This window comes from Rhamphochromis sp. 'chilingali' (genome assembly GCF_963969265.1).
Source record: "Rhamphochromis sp. 'chilingali' genome assembly, chromosome: 3".
Taxonomy (NCBI): Eukaryota; Metazoa; Chordata; class Actinopteri; order Cichliformes; family Cichlidae; genus Rhamphochromis; species Rhamphochromis sp. 'chilingali'.
Genome location: NC_137931.1, coordinates 13,610,492 through 13,630,249, shown reverse-complemented (window position 1 = coordinate 13,630,249; position 19,758 = coordinate 13,610,492). Strand labels below are relative to the sequence as shown.

At 41.7% G+C, this 19,758-nt stretch overlaps 2 protein-coding genes across 3 annotated transcripts; one reads left to right on the top strand and one right to left on the bottom strand.

The window, feature by feature from the left end:
- Positions 1 to 607: 607 nt before the first annotated feature.
- Positions 608 to 5,435, top strand: LOC308393471 (adrenodoxin-like). The gene is made up of 4 exons (XM_080877246.1): positions 608 to 1,085; positions 4,052 to 4,176; positions 4,288 to 4,417; positions 4,924 to 5,435. The coding sequence occupies exons 1-4, from the start codon at positions 961 to 963 to the stop codon at positions 5,030 to 5,032; spliced, it is 489 nt and encodes a 162-aa protein (XP_080733372.1). The 5' UTR covers positions 608 to 960; the 3' UTR covers positions 5,033 to 5,435.
- A 702-nt stretch (positions 5,436 to 6,137) lies between these two features.
- Positions 6,138 to 19,758, bottom strand: LOC308393466 (uncharacterized protein). 2 transcript variants are annotated; one of them, XM_080877239.1, is made up of 8 exons: positions 19,715 to 19,758; positions 18,296 to 18,373; positions 18,054 to 18,218; positions 14,342 to 14,454; positions 14,061 to 14,253; positions 13,198 to 13,312; positions 10,889 to 11,793; positions 6,138 to 8,305 (listed from the first exon to the last, which is right to left on the bottom strand). In XM_080877239.1, exons 3-8 carry the CDS (start codon positions 18,213 to 18,215, stop codon positions 7,523 to 7,525), a joined length of 2,271 nt encoding a protein of 756 aa, XP_080733365.1. In that variant the 5' UTR covers positions 18,216 to 18,218; positions 18,296 to 18,373; positions 19,715 to 19,758; the 3' UTR covers positions 6,138 to 7,522. The 2 variants fall into 2 exon arrangements, with proteins under 2 accessions (XP_080733365.1, XP_080733364.1); XM_080877238.1 differs by lacking the exon at positions 19,715 to 19,758 and having other exon boundaries at positions 18,054 to 19,696.

Below are 19,758 nucleotides of genomic sequence, written 5' to 3'. Positions count from 1 at the left end.
TCTAACTTGATTCTTCTGAAATGCCTCAGATTTAATATCTCTCGTGAACTCGTGGTGCTTCAAAGATGATTTAAAAAACAGTTCAAAAGTTCAAGGTCATTTTTGACATCACTGCGCTTCTTCGCTGGTCAGAGTAACGCGTGAAGGATTTGACCTTTATTAGGAAACACACTGAACTTTCTAGATGTCTATACTCACACACACGGCGGGGCGGTGACTCCGTAAGCAGCCCTCCACTCGGAGACGTGCTAACTCCGCACTACCGGCTGACGCGGTAATTTAAAACGAGCGTTAGTACAGTTTGATTGGCTAGTTTACACACGTGCCCGCTTACACACGTAAGCGGGCACGGGGACGTTTGTTCTTACCGGAATCAAGTTAGCGCCAATGACTTTCAAACTAAAAGCAAAATAATACATTTCTAATCATGAAGGGAAGCCAAGACGTTTGTTTTTTATTAACTCCCACTAGGATAACGGTCTTATTTTATTTTAAACTGTGGGTATCAAATTATTATCCATAGATGGACACAATATGTTAGTAGCTAAAACTTTTATTTTGACGACATGGCAGGAAGTTGTACTGTGCCTGATTGATCTTTGTCAGGAACTACACACAGAGAGTCATGTTTGCGATTTGACTGCATAACCCTGGGCGGTGTTGATAGTTATCTGTCAACTTTGTGTTTTGTTGTGGAGTATCATTGGTGCTCCACTGCGTTGTCAGGTGATTGATTTGGGGTCTTAGACAACAAGCAGTTGCCATATGTTTCACGTTATGCAATGACAGTGACAGAGTGACTTTTTGCAGCTAAAACAAGCTAGCCCCACTAGCCTGCTCGATCGGTTCAGTCAAACTTCTTTAGGTCTCTGCTGAGAAGTTACGCGCTCGACAGGTGTCTGCCATTCGCAGCTCGTAAATCCTCTCCGCTATTTTTCCAGCTTCATTTTTGTGCTTCAAATGGCTTTGGTAACAACGTTAAGACGGCTGGTTCAGAATAGTCTACGTGAATATTCGAGGAAGGCGTCGGCAGTAACCTGGCCTACGAAACAAAGGAGTTTTTCCATCGGCACTCAGCCTCTCAGGTAGGTTATTTTACTAAAACACCTACTATTAACAGGACTCCCTAACCTGGTGATGGATTGAGCCGCACGCCAAACTCCAGTCAAAAAATGTGCAATTTATTGGGGCTCTTCTTTCCAGCGCATTCCTGGCATGCAAAATCATGTAGAAAAGAATGTCCCTTTCACAGAGCAGGGTGTTTTGTGTCGTGCTGTTTCAAAACATTTGAAACTAGGCTCATGTTGTTTTTCAAAACGACAAAGCAGAAACACTTAAATTCCAGCCTAGCGGTGGGCCATTTACTTTAAGTCAGTTTAAATGGACAAGCGGGGAGAAAGCAAAGGAGAGGAAAGTCTACGTGCTTTTAGGTCTCAGGAGAACTAATTTGCAACTTAAATGTGCCAATATTCCAATATGTGTTGAAATACTGAGGGGCGAAATGTGTAGTAAAATATATGTGAGTGTGTAATTGGGTTGATGAGGCAAGATGAGTCTTAATATTAGTTCCTAGAAAAAGTGGTGCTTGAAGTCAAAGTGATTAAGAACACCACACGTGTGCAGCTGATGTTCTTAGGAGCAGGCTGAAGCCTCACGTGTCCCCAAGGTGAAAGTGAGCCATCTTCCCACTCAGGTACAAGGCTCTTACCACAGCTGGACTTCCCAGTGCCAGCCACCCTGTTGGAGCGCACCATGACTGTTGACCTTGTGCTTAGGTTGAAGGTTTTTTTTTTTTCTCCAGGCTTGCCTTAAACTGACTGACACTGTCCTTGTGTCCTCACGTCGCCCTCCCTTAACTAACCAGTTTAACGTGATTGATGCCAAGTGCGAGTGTGTTTGTCCTGAGAGGTCGTGCAGTGCAGGGCCCTTTCAGGAAAGAGCATGAACAAGGTTTTGTTTTTAAAGCGGATTATAGGGGGCTTGTGCGTTAAATCTATGTCGTAGGTACGTCATTACCCCAAACCCCTCTGAAACTACATTGTAACCTGACATGCACTTTCCTTGAAATCTCAGACCATAAAGGACTTATAAATGGGAAATTTTAGAAAGTAAAGCGATCGATTGCATTTTATATATTTGTGCCATATCCATCCATCCATCCATCCTCAAAAGTGTCAAAACAGCAGGGCCATTTAAAAGCAGGAAAGTCCATCACAGGATTTTCAGACACACTGGGCACAGCCACTATGTCAGTACAGAACATCCTGAAAAGGAATGAAACCTCTTGCACTGAGCTACATGTATTACATGGATTGGCTTGTCCAAGGATGGCAACAATAAGGCTTGGAGAACAGCGAGAGGTCATACTGCAATTTGCACTCATCAGCTGTAAAAATCTGAAAGCCTGAATGGAATTTGCAGAACGAGCAGAAGTCTACAAAAAGTTATTGTTTGCCAGTTTACAGAGAGCTAATCTGGAGAAGTCCTTTATTAAGAGAGGACTTTAACCAGATCTTAACCTAAATTAACCCACACTTCACCTCCCGAAGAGAAGCATGAAGGGAGAAATTGGTATGATGTTGGGAATTTAATTGCAACAAAATAAAAGCATTAAGCTATCTGTCATTTAAAAAAATTGTAGGAATATGAGAAATGGGTGTACTGATTTATTGATTTTTCACTCAGGTTCTTGTGTAACTTGAAGTACCCCAGTCTTTTCTCCCTGTCTCTTCCTTAAGAACGGCTTCTTTGTGACAGCCACATTTACACTGAGAGCTTTTGTGATGAGGCTTCATTGGACAGTAGATGGATGAAGGTCCATCTATCAGGTCCTGTGTCAGTTACAAGGTCTGGACTGAAAATGAGTGAGAGAGCAGCCAAAGCAAACTTTGAAAGACCTTCAGAAAATCTGAAGAACTGCTGTGAAAATGACAAGTCTGGCTCCTTGGAAGCAAAATAAAATAAACATGGAGGGTAGCTTAAGACTTTTACACAGAACTGTAATTAGATTGGTTGCAGCAGATGGCCGCCCTCCCTCAGCCTCCTACTTCCTACTGTCACCAACTGCTTGCTCATAGGGGGTCGTCTGATTGTTGGGGTTTTCTGTATTATTTTAGGGTCTTTACTATATAACCTTGAGGAAACTGTTACTGTGTTTTGGTGATATATAAATAAAATGGAATTGATTGTAAATAGCAGAGAATAAAAGTGCTGATTTCATGCACACAAGTCTTCAGTGCACAGCACACATATACCCCCCACCATGCAGAAGAAAGGTGGTTAAAGAGAGCTAGACAAGCTTATTTCAGGATGACTTAATGAGCTTCACTATGGACCAGTATAATGTAAATGATGAGTATTTACTCATTATCGAATAATGAAATTATAAGTTTAGAAATTAGCATAATAGGTTGACCTCAGTGTTGGCATCCGGTATCAGTTTTTAGACTAAAACTTGGGACTTGGCAAAGTTTGTGCTGTAGTTTTCTCTTAGAGTGATAGACAGGAAAATTCATTTGTACGTGTTATTTTTAGGTCCCTGCTGTTCCTTCATTGTGGCCTTATGCTGTAAATGTAGTTAAATATTGGATATCATGGAATAGACCCCGCAACCCTGAAAATGATAACCAGAGAAGGATGGATGGTTAAACAAGTTCATGATCTCTTTGTGTGTGTTTCTTTACTCTTATTCTTTAGGATGCAGGTGGGCGGAGCTTGTATGATGCAGTTTACATGAGATGAAATTTTAGGGATCTCATTATCTGTAGCTGTTGGTCATAATATGAGTCTCCACCACAGTAACAGTATATGACAGAAAATAAGGAACAGTAGATGTTCTCTTTAGAGCACTGAGGCATCTTTTGACTTGAATGTAACTATCAGTAGTGGCCACCAGAGGGCAGTGACCTCTGGCAGTTGGACTGTGCAGTGCTATGTAGGGGAAACTGGATAACGTACGTAAAATACGTAAAACCTGTAAGTTTATCAGTCCAACAGTTGGGTTCCAGTGTTCCTGTCAATCAAACTAAGGTCATGGTTTTTTTTGTCTCAGATCGGACAACAAGGTGACGATCAACTTCATCAACCGAGACGGGGAGAAGATCACAGTGAAGGGATTGCCTGGAGATTCTCTGCTAGACGTTGTCATCAATGAAGACCTCGACTTTGATGGTTTTGGTACGCACAGAGCGAGTTTCACAGGCCTGGACTTATCAGAGAGCTGCATGTATGTGCGTGAGCTACTTCTCATCCATTGTGTGGAGTTCTAAAGGTGTGTGTGTGTTGTAGGAGCGTGCGAGGGAACACTGGCGTGCTCCACATGCCATCTGATCTTTGATGAGGAGATGTATAAGAAGCTGGGGCCCATCACAGACGAGGAAATGGACATGCTAGACTTAGCCTACGGCCTGACTGACACGTAAGGAAGCACACGTGAACACTCACAAGGCCACTGTGCTAAACTGTCATTACACTGATTTTAATTGATGTGATAGTTTATCGACACTCTGCTTATATAACTGCAAGGCCATGTTTTAAATAGTGTTTGGAGAACGTGGATCTTGGCTATGTCAGCTTTTGTGTGATTCATTCTTTCTTTTTGTGTTAATTGAAGGCAAGTGATTGGATAAATGATTAGAGGCTGAAGCTTTTATCACAGTAGTCCTACAGCCTGGCTGATGCAGAAGAATCAGTTCTGGTGGATTTGTCAGGGCTGATCAGTTAATCATTGAGAGACAAAGGACTAAACATGAGAGCTTTCTTTCACTTGGGATATCAGCTTTATTTGCAAACAATGTTGGACACTGTTGTTAAAGCAGCTTTCAGTTTCAAAGCAAATGGCACATTCATGGCTGTCTAAAAATGAGAAGCATCCTTCATCAGACTTGAATTTAACATGCTTCTCATCTCCCCTCCCCTTTGCAGATCTCGTCTGGGTTGCCAGATCTGCTTGACGAAGTCTCTGGAGGGAATGGTAGCCAGGGTTCCAGAGAGTGTAGCCGACATCCGACAGACCAAAGATGGATCATCTTAACAGGAAACATGTGGCTGAGAACATGAGTGTAGAAAGTGAGGGTACAACACATGCGCACAGAGACGATGGTAGGTGGAATCTGTCAGTACTGCTGTGGGCTGCCATAGAACTCTTTCCCACTTTCTTTTAATAATAAAGTCATAGCCTACTAAAGTGAGCTCTCAAAAACCAGGAAGCTCAAGTATGCAACTTTGACTTTCAAATTAATTTTTTTATAGAATGTAAACCTGCAGTACGCAAGATTTTTTAGACTAACAAGGCTGTAATGCTCGGCTTACAGGAGAAACCTGCAGCCCTTAGTGTGGAATCAAAATATTTATGAGATATAAACTGCTGTCTGTTCTGTTTATTTGAATCACTGCCTGGGGAAAAAAAATAATAAAAACGTTACTTACTTGTTGTACCTTTTCTTCCTGCCCAACTTCCTAATTGTGACTAAATTTACAATGTGAGCTCACGTTTATATCTCAGCACAGAGCTGGACCTTCTGGAAATGTACACACTTCCTCACATGAACAGTTAGTCATGTTGGCGGAGGACCCAAACTGCCAAAAGAAATGTGACTTGGTATGTAAAATCATGTAGAATCATAAACCTCCCATATCACACTTTGACTGATTTCAGTTCAAAGTGTCAGGTATTTAAAAAAAAAAAAAATTATGCCAATTTTGTCAGTTTTTCTAAACACTTTAATAGTTTTGTTGCATTTACTGGAATTTTTTTTTTTTTTTCGGAACTTTTTGATTTTGGTATTTTTGGACTTCCATAAATGTCGACTCAACAAGGCTGAAGGAAAAGGTGGTACGCCTCACTGAAATGTTCATGTATTGAACAACAAGAAGTTCAACACCTTACAGATTTCTTCTGCTGTCCCCTGAAAAATGTTTGTTATTTTTGATCAGATTCTTCATGTAACCTTAACAATTTCATCTTGTTTGTGTACACACAACCATCTGCGTTAAACAATGAAAGAAAAATAATAAAACTTCCTCTTTCTAACAGCGTGCTGAACTGTTGGTTCTTTAATGTCACGTTAAATGTGCTGTTTGTACAAAGAAAAAAGGACAAAGGGATCCATTCCCATGAAATCTCCCCAAATTAAAGCAGTAAGCACACAATTAATTTCAGCTCATTTTATTTGCATATGCAAAAGTATAGTGACAGCGTATAAATACATGTACATATATAACAAGGAGGCAGTAGACAATATTAGGAAGCAACAGTCCTGTGGCCTGTTTCGGTGTTTTAAGCTGCATAAGATGTAAAGCTCATAAAACATGATTAATTTCAATCAGTACAGGCTTATGTGAACAGCATTGTTGGCAACAAAAACAAAACAAGAAGCTCTAAATGTTGCTGCTGCAGTCGTCAGTATCACAGCAGGCTGATGTGAGTGTTAATGCCAAGAAGCATTAGAAATGAACTGCTCAGCTGACTGTAATCAGAAACGTCTCCATGTTAATATTTATCCAAACACTACATCTGTTCACTAAAAAGCATTAACGCTGGAAAATAGTTAAGCTGCTAACAGTCGACATGATCCCGAGCAATGCTTGATTTCTGGGGAGCATTCTTCACATATACAGGATATACACGTACGGTTTGTTTAAATATACTGAATGATGTCATGCTTTTATACCTTTCCAACATGTCACAAACTAGTCTACCTACACATTTACGATACTTCTGAGTATTGTAAACAACTGAGCTGAAGCCAAACTACCGATCAACACACAGACTGAGCTGTAGTTCAGAACCAGACTATTAAAACGTAGAGGCAAAGTCACAGTGTGTACCCAGGCTGCATTTACACTATTTATAATATGACTATTAATTTCAATAAACATGATTGTACCACCTGCTTTCTGCAAAACTGTGGTTGAAGTAACATGTGATACCAAATACTGCATGTTGCCCATAATCTGTTTAGGCTGCTTGGGTGGGACTTGAACCAAAACAACACAGTTTTTCTGAGCTGCAGTTAACCAGAAGGCATTTCTCTGAGTGAGTCTTTGTTCATTATGAAGAAGGCAATGCCAGGTGTGTTTTAGATTGGCAGGTTTTAACTTTGGCCTGATGTACATTGGAAAAAATAAAAAAAAATCAAGACAAATTTTTCTGCTTTGATCAGAATGAATGTTATTTGAGCTTATTGGTTATACATTAGAACACTTTTTGCATGTGTAAACCCAGCCTTTAGGACATTTAAGCAAAGGGTTAGGGGGAGATTCACTTTACTTTATTGGCATTAAGCACTAAGCAAAAACTCAAACACACTTTTACTTTTTGCTCCATGTCCACCTTAGCCAACAGATTACATTTCATGTGGTGTTCCAGATAGCAAAATGCTCCCAGTGACACCAAAGCCTTAGTGTGTGATGACGGAGTTCATTTTAAGGTTATGATACGACCACTGTGCTGAAACTGAAATGCTCTGTTTGTTCCACTTGTTGGAGCGATGCTGTACTTCAGTTTGTTTTCACCAACTCATCAAACGTAGGATTCTTCAGCAAACAGGAGCTGGTCAAAGTCTGGCTCTGCTGTGGGATCGCTGCATCTCTTCACCAACTCCCTGCGGCCCTCCACCAGGGCAAGCGCCACCTGGTGGCTGCTCTGGGGATTGCTTTGGGGGTGAGAGGAGAAGTAGTCCCGCACTGCTTTGGTGGCACAGGGGGAGAGGCAGTAACGGGCCTCTGATGTGCCTCCTTGTGAATCCACCCCGGACACTTTCAACCCCGGGTCACTGGGCAACCTTGCCCGGGTGAAGGTGGCGGCTCGGTCCACAACTTGACGTCCCGGTTCGGAGCCGCGGCGCTGATATAGCCGGGCGTTGTGGTCCTGCTCTGTGGATTGAGACTTGGGTCGCTTGAATAGGGACAGTGATGGCCCCCCGTGCTTGTAAAACACAGACGGCAATGGCTGCTTCTGTTCAGTCACATCACTTTGCACAGCACACTTCTGGGCGCTGGTATCACTCCTGGGATTTTTCTGTCTTAAAGTTATTGGGGCCTCTGGGGAATGGAACCAGGCAGATTTAGGGAACTGGAGGTTTCCTGTAGAGTGATAGTGTGAAGGGGGACTGGAGGAGTCCTGCTTGAGGAGCCCTGCTTTTCCCTTCACATGGCTCCCTCCTGCTCCACCTGCATCTTTGGGAGGTCTACAGGATGTTCTGGGTTTGGTTTGGCTGCCTGAGATCAGGTTTGCAGCTCCTTTCTCACCTGCTTTTCCTTTTTCTGGTTTCCCAGGTGTGAGCGACTTATCAGAAGGCCCTCCCTGGGTGGAGACAAAGGTAGATCACATAAACAACTGTTGGAAGTTTTAGTTCTTGAGCTTTGAGAGCTAATGTAGTCCAGAGAATCTAACCTCTAAGGTTCATCTATTCATCATTCAGGCTCTTCTAACTCCATCTTACAGTCTTTATACAGTAAGGGGAGCTGGTTCAGGCAAGTTTCTGAGGGAATATTGCTTCCATCTGTTACTTGGTCAGCTTTAGGTCAAACAGTCCAAAAAAGTTTCTAATATTATCAATACTCGTAATAATGCAATACAACAGGGATATAAATAAAATTGAACTGAATTATGGCAAACCTTGACGTGGACAAAACTGTTGGTAACTTTCCATTATAGAAAGAAAAACCCACAACAGTCACTGCAATAACTTGAAAAGGACACAAGCAGTATCCATTCATCCAGAGTAATAATTCATATTGGTTTACTGAAAATTAACCGCTCCAGCGGTCTCAGGTTTGAAGGGTGCACGTTAAACTTTAGTCACAGGAACATCAAGCTGTGTGGAGTTTTATAGCCTTTAACCACAATTCAAAAGTGGTCCACACATCAGGGGTGTCAGTGGTGTTCGGATAAAGTTCAGCAGAGGATAAAGTCTAGGCTAGGTGAGGTGTTATCCAAATAAATGTTCCAGCTATCTGGCACCAGAAACACTAGTTTGTCTCATTCATGTCACCAGTGTAATACAGCACTTCATTTTTGTATTAAGCTGCCACCTGTCACACAAAACAGCTCCCCCAAAAAGGTTTTGGACAAAGTGAATGGTTGCCTGTAGGTCAGTGGTGTGAGACGTTTACATGGTGGGCCACATACAGCCCGCTTTGATCTTAAGTGGGCCGGACAACTGAAACGCTGCTTTCTGTCAGTGTAAAGAAGTCACATATTTAACTGTTTTTCTGCATCATAAAGAGAAAGCTGCTGTCAGAAAGGAAGACCTGTCAGCATAACTATTTGGACTTAAATTGTAAGAATTAAATGTGTAAAATTACAGAAAAGGTTCTCTTAGCTGATCGCCCAGACTGTCCAGTTTTTTTTGTCTTGTTATTTTTTTAACTGTAGTCATAAAAAAACCCAGACGTTTCTATAGTAGAAGGTGAAAAACAGAAACTTTTCTGTCATTTAATTGTTTATTGCTTAATGACTTTGTGTAGTATGAATGTTCATAAATTATAAGTCCAAGATTTCTGCTTGTGCTTGCTTGTGATGTGCCATGGCTCTGTGCTACATGCAGACATTTCTGCATCTCTGCCATTCAAAGACACTTTGCATATAGTTTATTTTATATAACATTCAGTACAGAACTCTACATTTTCAAGAAAGCAATTTTGTATTCAGTGTTTTCATAAAAGCCTTATTTTTATGCATTTATTAGGGAGAACACACGTGAGGTTTAAGGCCTGGACAAGTTTAAACCTTTTGTCCTCCACAAAAGTGCCTAATTGTTTGACACTCCTACTGTAGGGTTGTCAGAACAAATAACTAAACTGCTAGTGCTAGTGCTGCTAATGGTAAGCATATACTTGGCTTTGGTTCTCTGGATCGAAACTTCAATTCCATTCAATTAAATTTTATTTATACAGCACCAAATCACAACAACAGTTGGTTCAAGGTGCTTTGTATTGTAAGGTAGACCCTATAATAATGCAACAGAGAAAACCCAACAATCATATGACCCCCTATGAGCAAGCACTTTGGCGACAGTGGGAAGGAAAAACTCCCTTTTAACAGGAAGAAACCTCCGGCAGAACCAGGCTCAGGGAAGGGCGGGGCCATCCGCTGTGACCGGTTGGGGTAAGAGAAGGAAAACAGGATAAAGACATGAAACTTGAAATGAGGATCCATTTTTTAAAGTGTTACCTTCCTTAATCACAACTTTTTACAGGCAAGCAGTCCACACAGCAGAACTAAAGTCAAAATACTTGCTATTGCCATGTTTCACAGCTCACTAACAGCATCTGGTTGATACTGCCCTCTGGTGGTGTGTTGTTGCAGTGCATTACACAATACCTTCTGGGGTAGCAGTTAAACAGTGGGCGTAGATGTTTTTAGATCTTTTTCCCTCAAGAAACATTCCTAATTAGAGGCCACATTTCAAATGAGAGAGCAAGATCTTAATGATTTGCCTGGATACATTTAAAGGTACAAAGTACAGCCGGAACTTCATTCACTACCTCTTTAACAAACTATGTTTAAAAAAAAAAACCCCACTTATGTTAAACTATGTTTAATATCCAGAAAGATTTTTAGGACATTAAATCACACGGGTTGATTCTTCACATTTTTTGATTGCATAAATTCATTTTGAAATTCTGGTAGGAAAGGAAGGGTGTGTGACTTGAACACAAAGGTTCCCTGGTCAACTACTGGAAGAGGATAAGGAACTGTAATCCACTGGAAGAGGTCAAATGTCACTGACCAAAAGCAATTCAAAACAAAGGCATATGATTGAACACAACATTTAAATGGGACTGCATTTAAATGTTTTGTTTTGAATATGATATGGGATGAAAATGTGGATTTGAATGATTTTACACCCAAACTGTGGTTTTACATAAAAACATCACATACCACTGCTTCACTTACTGCAGTCTTGTCCTCTTCTTGCTTCTCCAAGTTGTCTTGTTGGGTGAGTGAAAGTCTCCGGTCTTTCTTCAGCCATGAATTTGGGTGGAGACCCCTACAGCCCATTAATGTCCCCCAGCTGACGGGTTCTTTGGGTGGGGAATTTTTGGGGCAAATCTCCTGCTCTGCATGTTCAGTGGAGGCCAGTACAGAGCTGATGGTGAGGGGTGTAGAAGGGACAGAGGTGGAAAGAGATCCAGAGGAGGAGTTGGATGGCAGATACGTCTTTTTTGGGTAAAGGCCCCTTCTGGTTGCCCAGGTCTGGTCACCACTTAGGGAGTCTAGAGAATCAGGGGAGGAGCGGGTTGGTGCAGGGGAGGTGGGGGTGGATGAGAGGCTGGAGGAGCTGGCTTCCAACCCAGACTCACCTCCATACCTCCTATTTTGAACTCTGGAGTACATTCTGGTGACTGTGTGGTTGCTAGGCTCCTTGGAAAGCTCTTCCTCACCGTCTTCATCCTCACCAGTGACACCATCTGTGCTGGCTGATGCGCATGGCCGAAACTTGGCCACATATGCTATAGCTGGTTCTGAACGCCGCCGCTGCATGTTCCGACCCTCTAGGGACAGCGACTCCAGGGTGGAAGAGGTGTCCACAGTTGCTGCATCCTGCCTGGGGCTGGAGAGGTCTAGTTCCTGTCTTCTGTGTCTTCCCAGTGGATTGAGACCTGGTTCTGGTGCAGTATCCTGGTCGTAATCACTGAATGTGAGGATGGAGTCCAAGCTGCCTTGTAGGGGTTTAGGCTGGAGGCACCTTCTGTTGCAAAGGCCTGGTGAGCCACCACTGCTGTTGTCTAACTCATTCTCGAGACTGTCATAGGATGAATCGGTCAGAGGGTAAATCCATGATTCTGATAATCCCCAGGAAAATTATGGATAATTGGATAAGAAGAAGAAAAGAGAAGGAGGACACACTATAAGAGATGTATGTAGGTGGGTGGAAAACAAGAAGCATAAACAATATTGTTAAATACTCTATGCAGTGATGTTTTTGTTTTCTGAGACCTTTATAGAAACCACAAAGTCCTTTGTTCTTGACTGTCTGTGAAGACATTTGTTCACCTTTATCTTAATTCACCTTAATTTACCAAATCTGTACTTGCACTCCTCAGTGAAACTGGAATATACTTCTTGAAACAGAACAAAAGTTCGTGAGAGCTACAGAGGGAGGAGAGTAATATTTGCTGAATATAAGACACAAAGATACAACGTTACTAGCCTAACTTAAAACCTTTGTGAGCCTCTCACAAAAGCATCTTCATGTTGTTATTCAACACTGTGCACACAACGGTTAGCAACATCACAAAGCACTTCCATGTACTTTGTACAAAAATCTTTAGTATTTGATCATAAAATAAATAACATTACACACCGAAACAGCTTTTAAAATACAGCTGTTAATGGAATTCGGATTAAAAGTGCTAGATAATGCTACAATACATTGTTTAGGGTTTTAGGGTCTGTTTCTTTTCTTTGACTTTAATAAATACCTGTAGACTCACATGGCATGCAGTAAAACCAACACAAGAGCACTGTGTGCTGACAGGTATGCTCTTAAACACAGATTTCAGGTTTATATTAGCAGACTCATTTGTAATGAAGTAACTCTTCTTTGAATAAATATATTGGTCTACCTGATCAAGTAGCATTTATTTTGGGCAAGCAAGGCAATTAGTGCTTGTCCAGTGAAATCTAAAGATAGACCTCAATTAAAAAGTACTAAGTGAAAGCAGTTTATCTCCTTTCTTCTCAAACAGAACTCTGCTCGGTTCTCAGGATGTTTGCATCTATCCTTTGAAATACTGTCATCTTGTGGCCACAATTGGTTATAATCTTTTGAACATAGCACATCCCTCTTAGCAGTAACTTGATGATTGTCTGTAGCTGATTCATTTAGTGGACATCTGTAAATTGTAGCTACATCAAAATAACCTGGTTTACACTCCCTCAAATGGGCTCGGCACTCCTTCTTTAAATATTTATACCATGTCTATGTCATGAGGAACTTGTATGAGTATACAATGCATAAATGTATCAATTCAAATGCCATTAGACACACTTTATCCGTCAAATAATAGCACTCTTACCAATTACTGTAGACTGTAGACATTTTAAACAAGCATTCAAGCATTCAGTGGCAACACAATTATTCAGGGTGATGAATTAGACATAAAGATAACAGAAAGTTCATTAAAGGCTCTCCAACTTGTGAGAGTTTAGCCTTGAGCAAACATTTGTCTCATTTGTTTGGGTACCTGTTCCCATCTCCTCACTGTTGAGTCTCTGTGGAGGCCCTCCGAACAGGGAGGAGGGATCCTCTCTGAGAATCTCCTGACAGTGTTCAATCATGAACTTCACCAACTTACAAACCTACAGGCAGAGAAAAGTGGATACTAAGCCAGTGTAGTAACATAGGTCGGAATGCCAGTCTTCAAGGCTGCGTGAAAGCACTTTAAGCATTTACAGTAAGCCAATTATCTGAGCAGCTACTTGATGTTACAAAACTTCATACTATGTGGAACATTTCTCAGACTTTGCTCCGTTCCCGTCCCAAAAACAAGAAGTCAAACTGGTTGGAAATGAGAGCTTTCAGCCTCTATGAAGCAGACATTCCAGTAAGAAAACCTTGAAGGTGTTTAGTGTTATGCTGCTCTGACTAACACAAAAACAACTTTCAGTTGACTGTTTAATCAACTTAATACGTTCTGTAACTAACATAGTAAAGACTTGAACGTGGGTTCATTTATCCTAGTCTCCATTAGGAAGATATTTTCCCCCAGACCAGCAGATCTGAAGTGGCAACTTCTCTGCTCTTTGTCACTGTTTTTGTTGTCTGCAGGTAAAAATAATGTTTTCCTTGTGAGTGAACTGTGAAGCTGCCCAGACTGATGTATTTAATTATGTTGCACTGATCCTACGAGTCAAAGTCATCATAGGAGTGACAAACTCTGTCTGAGGTTTGGGTCAATTTGCAAAGCTGTTAAATTGATATTTCACCTTAGAGAAATTGTTTTGAACAGGGCCTTGAGGAGAGACTCAGTATGGCACAATTGCATTCATTTAGCAAAACTTTGCTAACAAAAATTCTGATGTGATGCTGTTGATCTTCCACACTCACCTTCTTGGTTCCTTCTCCCTCCACCTCAGGGCTACACGGCACTCCAGGTGGCCAGAGCATGCTGGGAGCAATGCACACTGACAGATTAAAAGTAGTCATTTGGTTCTCCTGGGCATTGCCTTGGATACCGTGAAGAACAGCCAGCAGGTAGCGTAGCAGGAGTGCGTTCTCTTTGGGCAGCCGGCAAATCATCCTTCAGGGAGACAAAACAGTGATTGTGTAAAATGTGTTTTAGCTCCTGTGATTAATGTTCAAGCAGTACAGAGCGTGTTGTATGTTACCTCTGTACATCTTGCACCTGCTCCTCCTCCTCCTCCTCTTCTTCCAGCACCTCCATCCAGTCTTCATGGAGCTCACAGCTCAACAAGCTGCCCGGGATGCTGCGCAGGAAATCCTAAAGACAAGCATGCACCAACAGTAAAAGAAGAAAGAACATATCAATCGTGAAAGGAACAATTTTTTGTTCCACATAAGAAACCCTTTTGCTCCTCCCTGAGCCTGGTTGTGCCGGAGTTTCTTCCTGTTAAGATGGAGATCTTCCTTCCCACTGTCGCCAAGTGCTTGCTCATATGGGTCCTGTGATTGTTGGGGTTTTCTCTTTATTATTGTGGGGTCTTTATAACATAAAGCCTCTTAAGTTGACTGTTGTTATTTGGCACTAACGAGCTCAAGCCTTTATAACATTACATAATCACACATTCTGATTACAGTTCTGAAGAGTTCATACAGATCATACATCCAATCCACGACAACCTGTTTCTCAACCGAATAATTGGGTCATTTTAGATCAAAAAGAGGAGTGATCTGAAGTGTCAAACTTGGATCTCCAAGGGCCAAAACCATGCACTCTGAATATACTTAGAAGGAGCTTACCACACAACAAACTCACAGCAAACAGTTTCAAAACCCTTTAAAAAAAAAAAAAATCAATAAAAAAAGGGCAATTTAAGAAAATTGCAATACACCCTGATGCAAAAAAACATAATGACATTTTATTCTGATCTTGTGGATACATATCTACCTGTATCACCCTAAACCCTCGAGGGTTGGTGTCCTGCAACTTTTCCATGGCTGTATCCCAATTCAGGGTCTGCAGCCTTAAAGGCCTCATTTTAAGGCCGATTACGTCACAGTGGCGCGCCGAAGGCTGTCCCAGTTCAAAGGCTGCTCGAAATGCGGCCCTCAAATGCGTCCTTCATTTCCCTGAATTTTAAGGCTGTGGCAGTGTAGACTTCGTGGCCCAACATATTCCACAATTCATAGCGCGGCAGTCGGTGTGGATAATTTTGTGGAGCGGCCGAAGAGTAAACTGTGAAAAGTAAGTACTAATAATAATAATAATAATGGATTGGATTTATATAGCGCTTTTCAAGGCACCCAAAGCGCTTTACAATGCCACTATTCATTCACTCTCACATTCATACACTGGTGGAGGCAGCTACAGTTGTAGCCACAGCTGCCCTGGGGCAGACTGACAGAAGCGAGGCTGCCATATCGCGCCATCGGCCCCTCTGGCCAACACCAGTAGGCAAGTAGGGTAAAGTGTCTTGTCCAGGGACACAACGACCTGGACAGAGAGCCCAGGGATCGAACCGACGACCTTCCGGTTACAGATGCGATTCCCAACCCCCTGAGCCACGGTCGCCCCAAGTACTGAATATTATGTCACTTATTTATGTGCAAATGTTTAATAATGAAGAACGTTAAAACATTACTGTTGGCCACATATCGGCAAACTTATTTGCCATTAGCGATGTTTGTACGTTCAGCTTTTACTTGCTTTTAAAGCCTTTAAAATATAATAATACAATAGCTGACCTTAATCTTACAGAGAATGTGATGATTTTGTGGATAATTAAAGTCAGTGATATATCCACAAACACAACAAGCTGAAAGTCAGTGATGCTGCTCGGTTTGCAGTCCTGAATATCACGGCACAAGTACGATTCACTGCACTGTTAATGTTAGCTATGTTATATTGCTGCCTCTGTTCGGTGGTGTCGAGCCAAACGGACTTAAATGTGTGTTTGAACGAGCTGACGGTTCATTCGTCAAGCTGAAAGAAAGATGCTTTAATCAGAGGAGTCACACATGTGTCCACTGTACCATCTGGGAACTCTTCTTGTTTAGCACTCGTAATAACACAAACACTAAATCCTCCTGTTTGTAGCAGTGTATACACCTGAGACTGTCACCTGTCTGTCTGTGCTGCACTCTCTCTCTGTTTCTTTCTCTCTGTGTTGTGTAATAAAAGTATGAACATGTATTTATAAGTCACACTTGTGTTTGAATCCTGCAGCTTATCACACATTTGATTTCCATGTGTGACAACTGCAAGTGTCCAGAGTGAGGACAGACTGAGGGACCCACTGCTGCACATCATCTGTGAGGCTTTGCACCCCTGATACATACTGAAGGAACAACATTTGTCTCTTATGTATAATACATCTATATATACACTGTCAAAGATACTTGAGTGTCTTTGAGTGAAGATTTAAGGTGTTAGGACTTATGAATAGCTGCAACTTGAATCTTTACTGAAGCTCAGTATTTGACACAGAGTTCACTCACATGAATTTCACTCACATGTGCTGTACCAGTGTACCTCCACATGTGATGTGACAATAGAAGTGATTTGATTTGAGAGTTCAAACTCACTGCTGCAATAACTAATAATGATTAATATAATAACTATAATATTGGCCATATCATATTTACACTGACTTTAGTCTCATGAACAACATTAACTATTTGTTATTTACTAGCTAATCTTATATGATTGTTCAGTACAGATATGAAGCCCAACAATCATGTTTTACAGTCCTGTGGTCTCAGCCTCAGATACTTATTAAATCACACAAAGCTCTTGTAGAAACAAACAAACAAATGAACAAAATATGTTCTCCTTCATTTCTGTCAACCACACGTTTCCAGCTATCATGGTTGCTAGGCAACCTGGGCAGCGCGACGGAGGCTAGACCATCCCATTTCACAAGCCTCACACTTCCGTCTTTGAGTACGCGGCCCTTGAGGACCGTTGAGGCTGCGTACTTTAAGGCTGCAGACCCTGAATATACAGCCCATGTGTCCCTGTTGATGAATCTAACTGCACATTCAAATTAAACTTGTCTCTATCAGTTGAGATGTGAAGATGTGATGGGGTAATAGAAATGTAGCTGTAGTTGAGAGTTTTTCTTTTGTGCTAAATGTACTTGAATTGAAATCACTATCGACTGCTTTGTTGTCAAGCTGTGTAAGCTAGCCTGTTAGCTTGTAGGTGCTGTGGAGATGACGCAGGCTACAGGAGCACCGATTGTATAGATGTAGATAAGAACCTATAGGTGGTTTAGGGCATTCTGCAAATTAATCATCCTTTAGTGAGTTGAGCGCCTTAGGAAACAAATCCACATTGTAATCTTGAGTGTGCCCGTTGGCTCATGTGACAATGTATTCAGTCCTGTGCTATGTTGTTGTTGCAACAGATACATATTCCCAAGTCTGAAATTGTGCAACAGCACAACAGTGAAAAAGACATTCAGATTAATTGATGGGAGTGCATGTATGAAGAACTTTTGTTCCTGAATCCAGTAGGTTCTGGTTGGTCTGTTTAAGTCGGAGTAAAAAAGTCCTCTTACATAAAGTAGAGAAATTATTACAAGAAATTATTCAGTGTTAATTGGAAGTAACAATTAACACTGAATAACACAGAATTATTTCGAATTAACACTGAATGCGCTGTGTGAAGACGTTGTCGAGTTTAAGCACTCATGCACAGAGGCTCTGTTATCCCTCCAGATTAAACAAGATTATAGTCTAGATTATATTAACAAGCGTACTATGCTCCTCTGCTATGAACAGGCTGTCCTGCAGCTGCGTACACTACAAAGATGCAGAAGAAGCTGATTAATGCCGTCTTAACAGATGTGGGTCAGTAAGCGTCAGAGATTCACGTACACAAAGAGCACACCATGGTGCTGTAAACCAATCTCCCACCTTAAAGACTCCAGCTATGATGAAGATGTGGTCTCGCGTCAGAGGAAGCTGAGATTCTCCAGCATCCAGAGCATCCCGCAGCTCCCTGACAGCTCGGGCGCCTGCCGGCCGACGGAAAATCCCACGTGTCCACGAACCCTCGTGGTACAGAAACGTCAACATGTCCTGTGAGAGAGAAGAGATAAAAATTAGAGAGGGCATCCTTGTTTATTTTTTTAAAGGTACAGTGTGTAAAATCTCACCACTAGATGTCAGTAAATTGCAGATTGCTGTCAGCTGTTATTTCTCCCTTCCGAATTCAAGTGCATAATCCAGCCAGCCTGGTTGTTGTGGGACAAACAAGTCAGGCCATGGTTCTGTACTGAGTGTAGGGTATAAGTCCATTGTTTGCCCCAGCTAGCAATATGCTGGTGTTCATTTCTATTCACTCTGAAGGAACGTGCAGAATTTCATAAAAGGAGTTCAATACGAGTTGATGAGCTAGTGAAGCTCATTTCTTTGACACAAAGCAAATAAACTCACAGGATGTGAGAATCAAACTGTTTATCTGAGCAAAACCATAATTTTTTAGGACACTTTTTAAAAAAGTTTTTAAATTTGAGGTTATTGAGTTATTGAGCTGTATACCTACTTTGCCAAGATGAGGAAAAAGGCCCAAACTCAAAGCCAGTGAAAATATGCAGCCAATGCTTAAAAATAAGCTCTTTTATTGCACAAACCAAGTCCAAAGAATTGTCTTTAGACCTCCGAGATCTGGGGAAGTTCCCAATAAGCACAGAGGCCTCCATGATCCATAAATGGAAGAAGTTTGGAACCAGGAAGACTCTTCTTAAATCTGGCCACTCTGAGAGATAAGGGTAGAAAAGCCTTAGTCAGACAGGTGACCAAGAACTCGATGGTAACTATGACAAAGCTCCAGCTCTGTGGAGAGAGGAGACCCATCCAGGAGAACAACCACCTTTGCATCCATCAGTGTAGATTAGCGAGATGGAAGCACGTGATAGCTGGCCTGGAGTTTGCCAAAAGGCACCTGAGAGACACTCAAACTATGAGAAACAAAGTTTTCTGGTCTGATGAACTCTTTAACCTGAATGCCAAGTGTCATGTCTGGAAGAAACCAGGCACTGCCCATCACCAGGTCAATACCATCCCTAAAGTGAAGCACGGTGGTTTCAGTAACATGCTGTGGGAATATGTTTATAGCAGCAGGGTCGAGGGAAAGATGAATGCAGCAATGCACAGAGACATTCTTGATGATAACCTGCTTCAGAAAACCAGAGCACTCTGGACCTTAGACTGGGGAAAAGCTTCATCTTGCAACAGGACAACAACCTAAGCACACAGCCATAACAAAGGAGTGGCTTTGGGACCACTCTGTGAATGTCCTTGAGCGCCCAGAGCTCAGACTTGAATCCAACTGAACAACTCTGGAGAGCTCTGAAAATAGCTGTGTACTGACACTACCCATCCAACCTGATGGAGCTTGAGAGGTTCTGCAAAGAAAAATGGGAAAACTGCCCAAAAATAAGTGTCAAAGATTGTATCAACAGGTTAAAATTTCAGGTTAATATTTACATTCATGCTGATCTGTAAGATGTCAATAAAAACGTCCATGAACCAAATGAAATGTGTGCTTTCTGTCACTCAGTGCACACGCTCACCATGACTGGCTTTGGCAGAGTGTCCCCTGCACAAACGGAGCTGA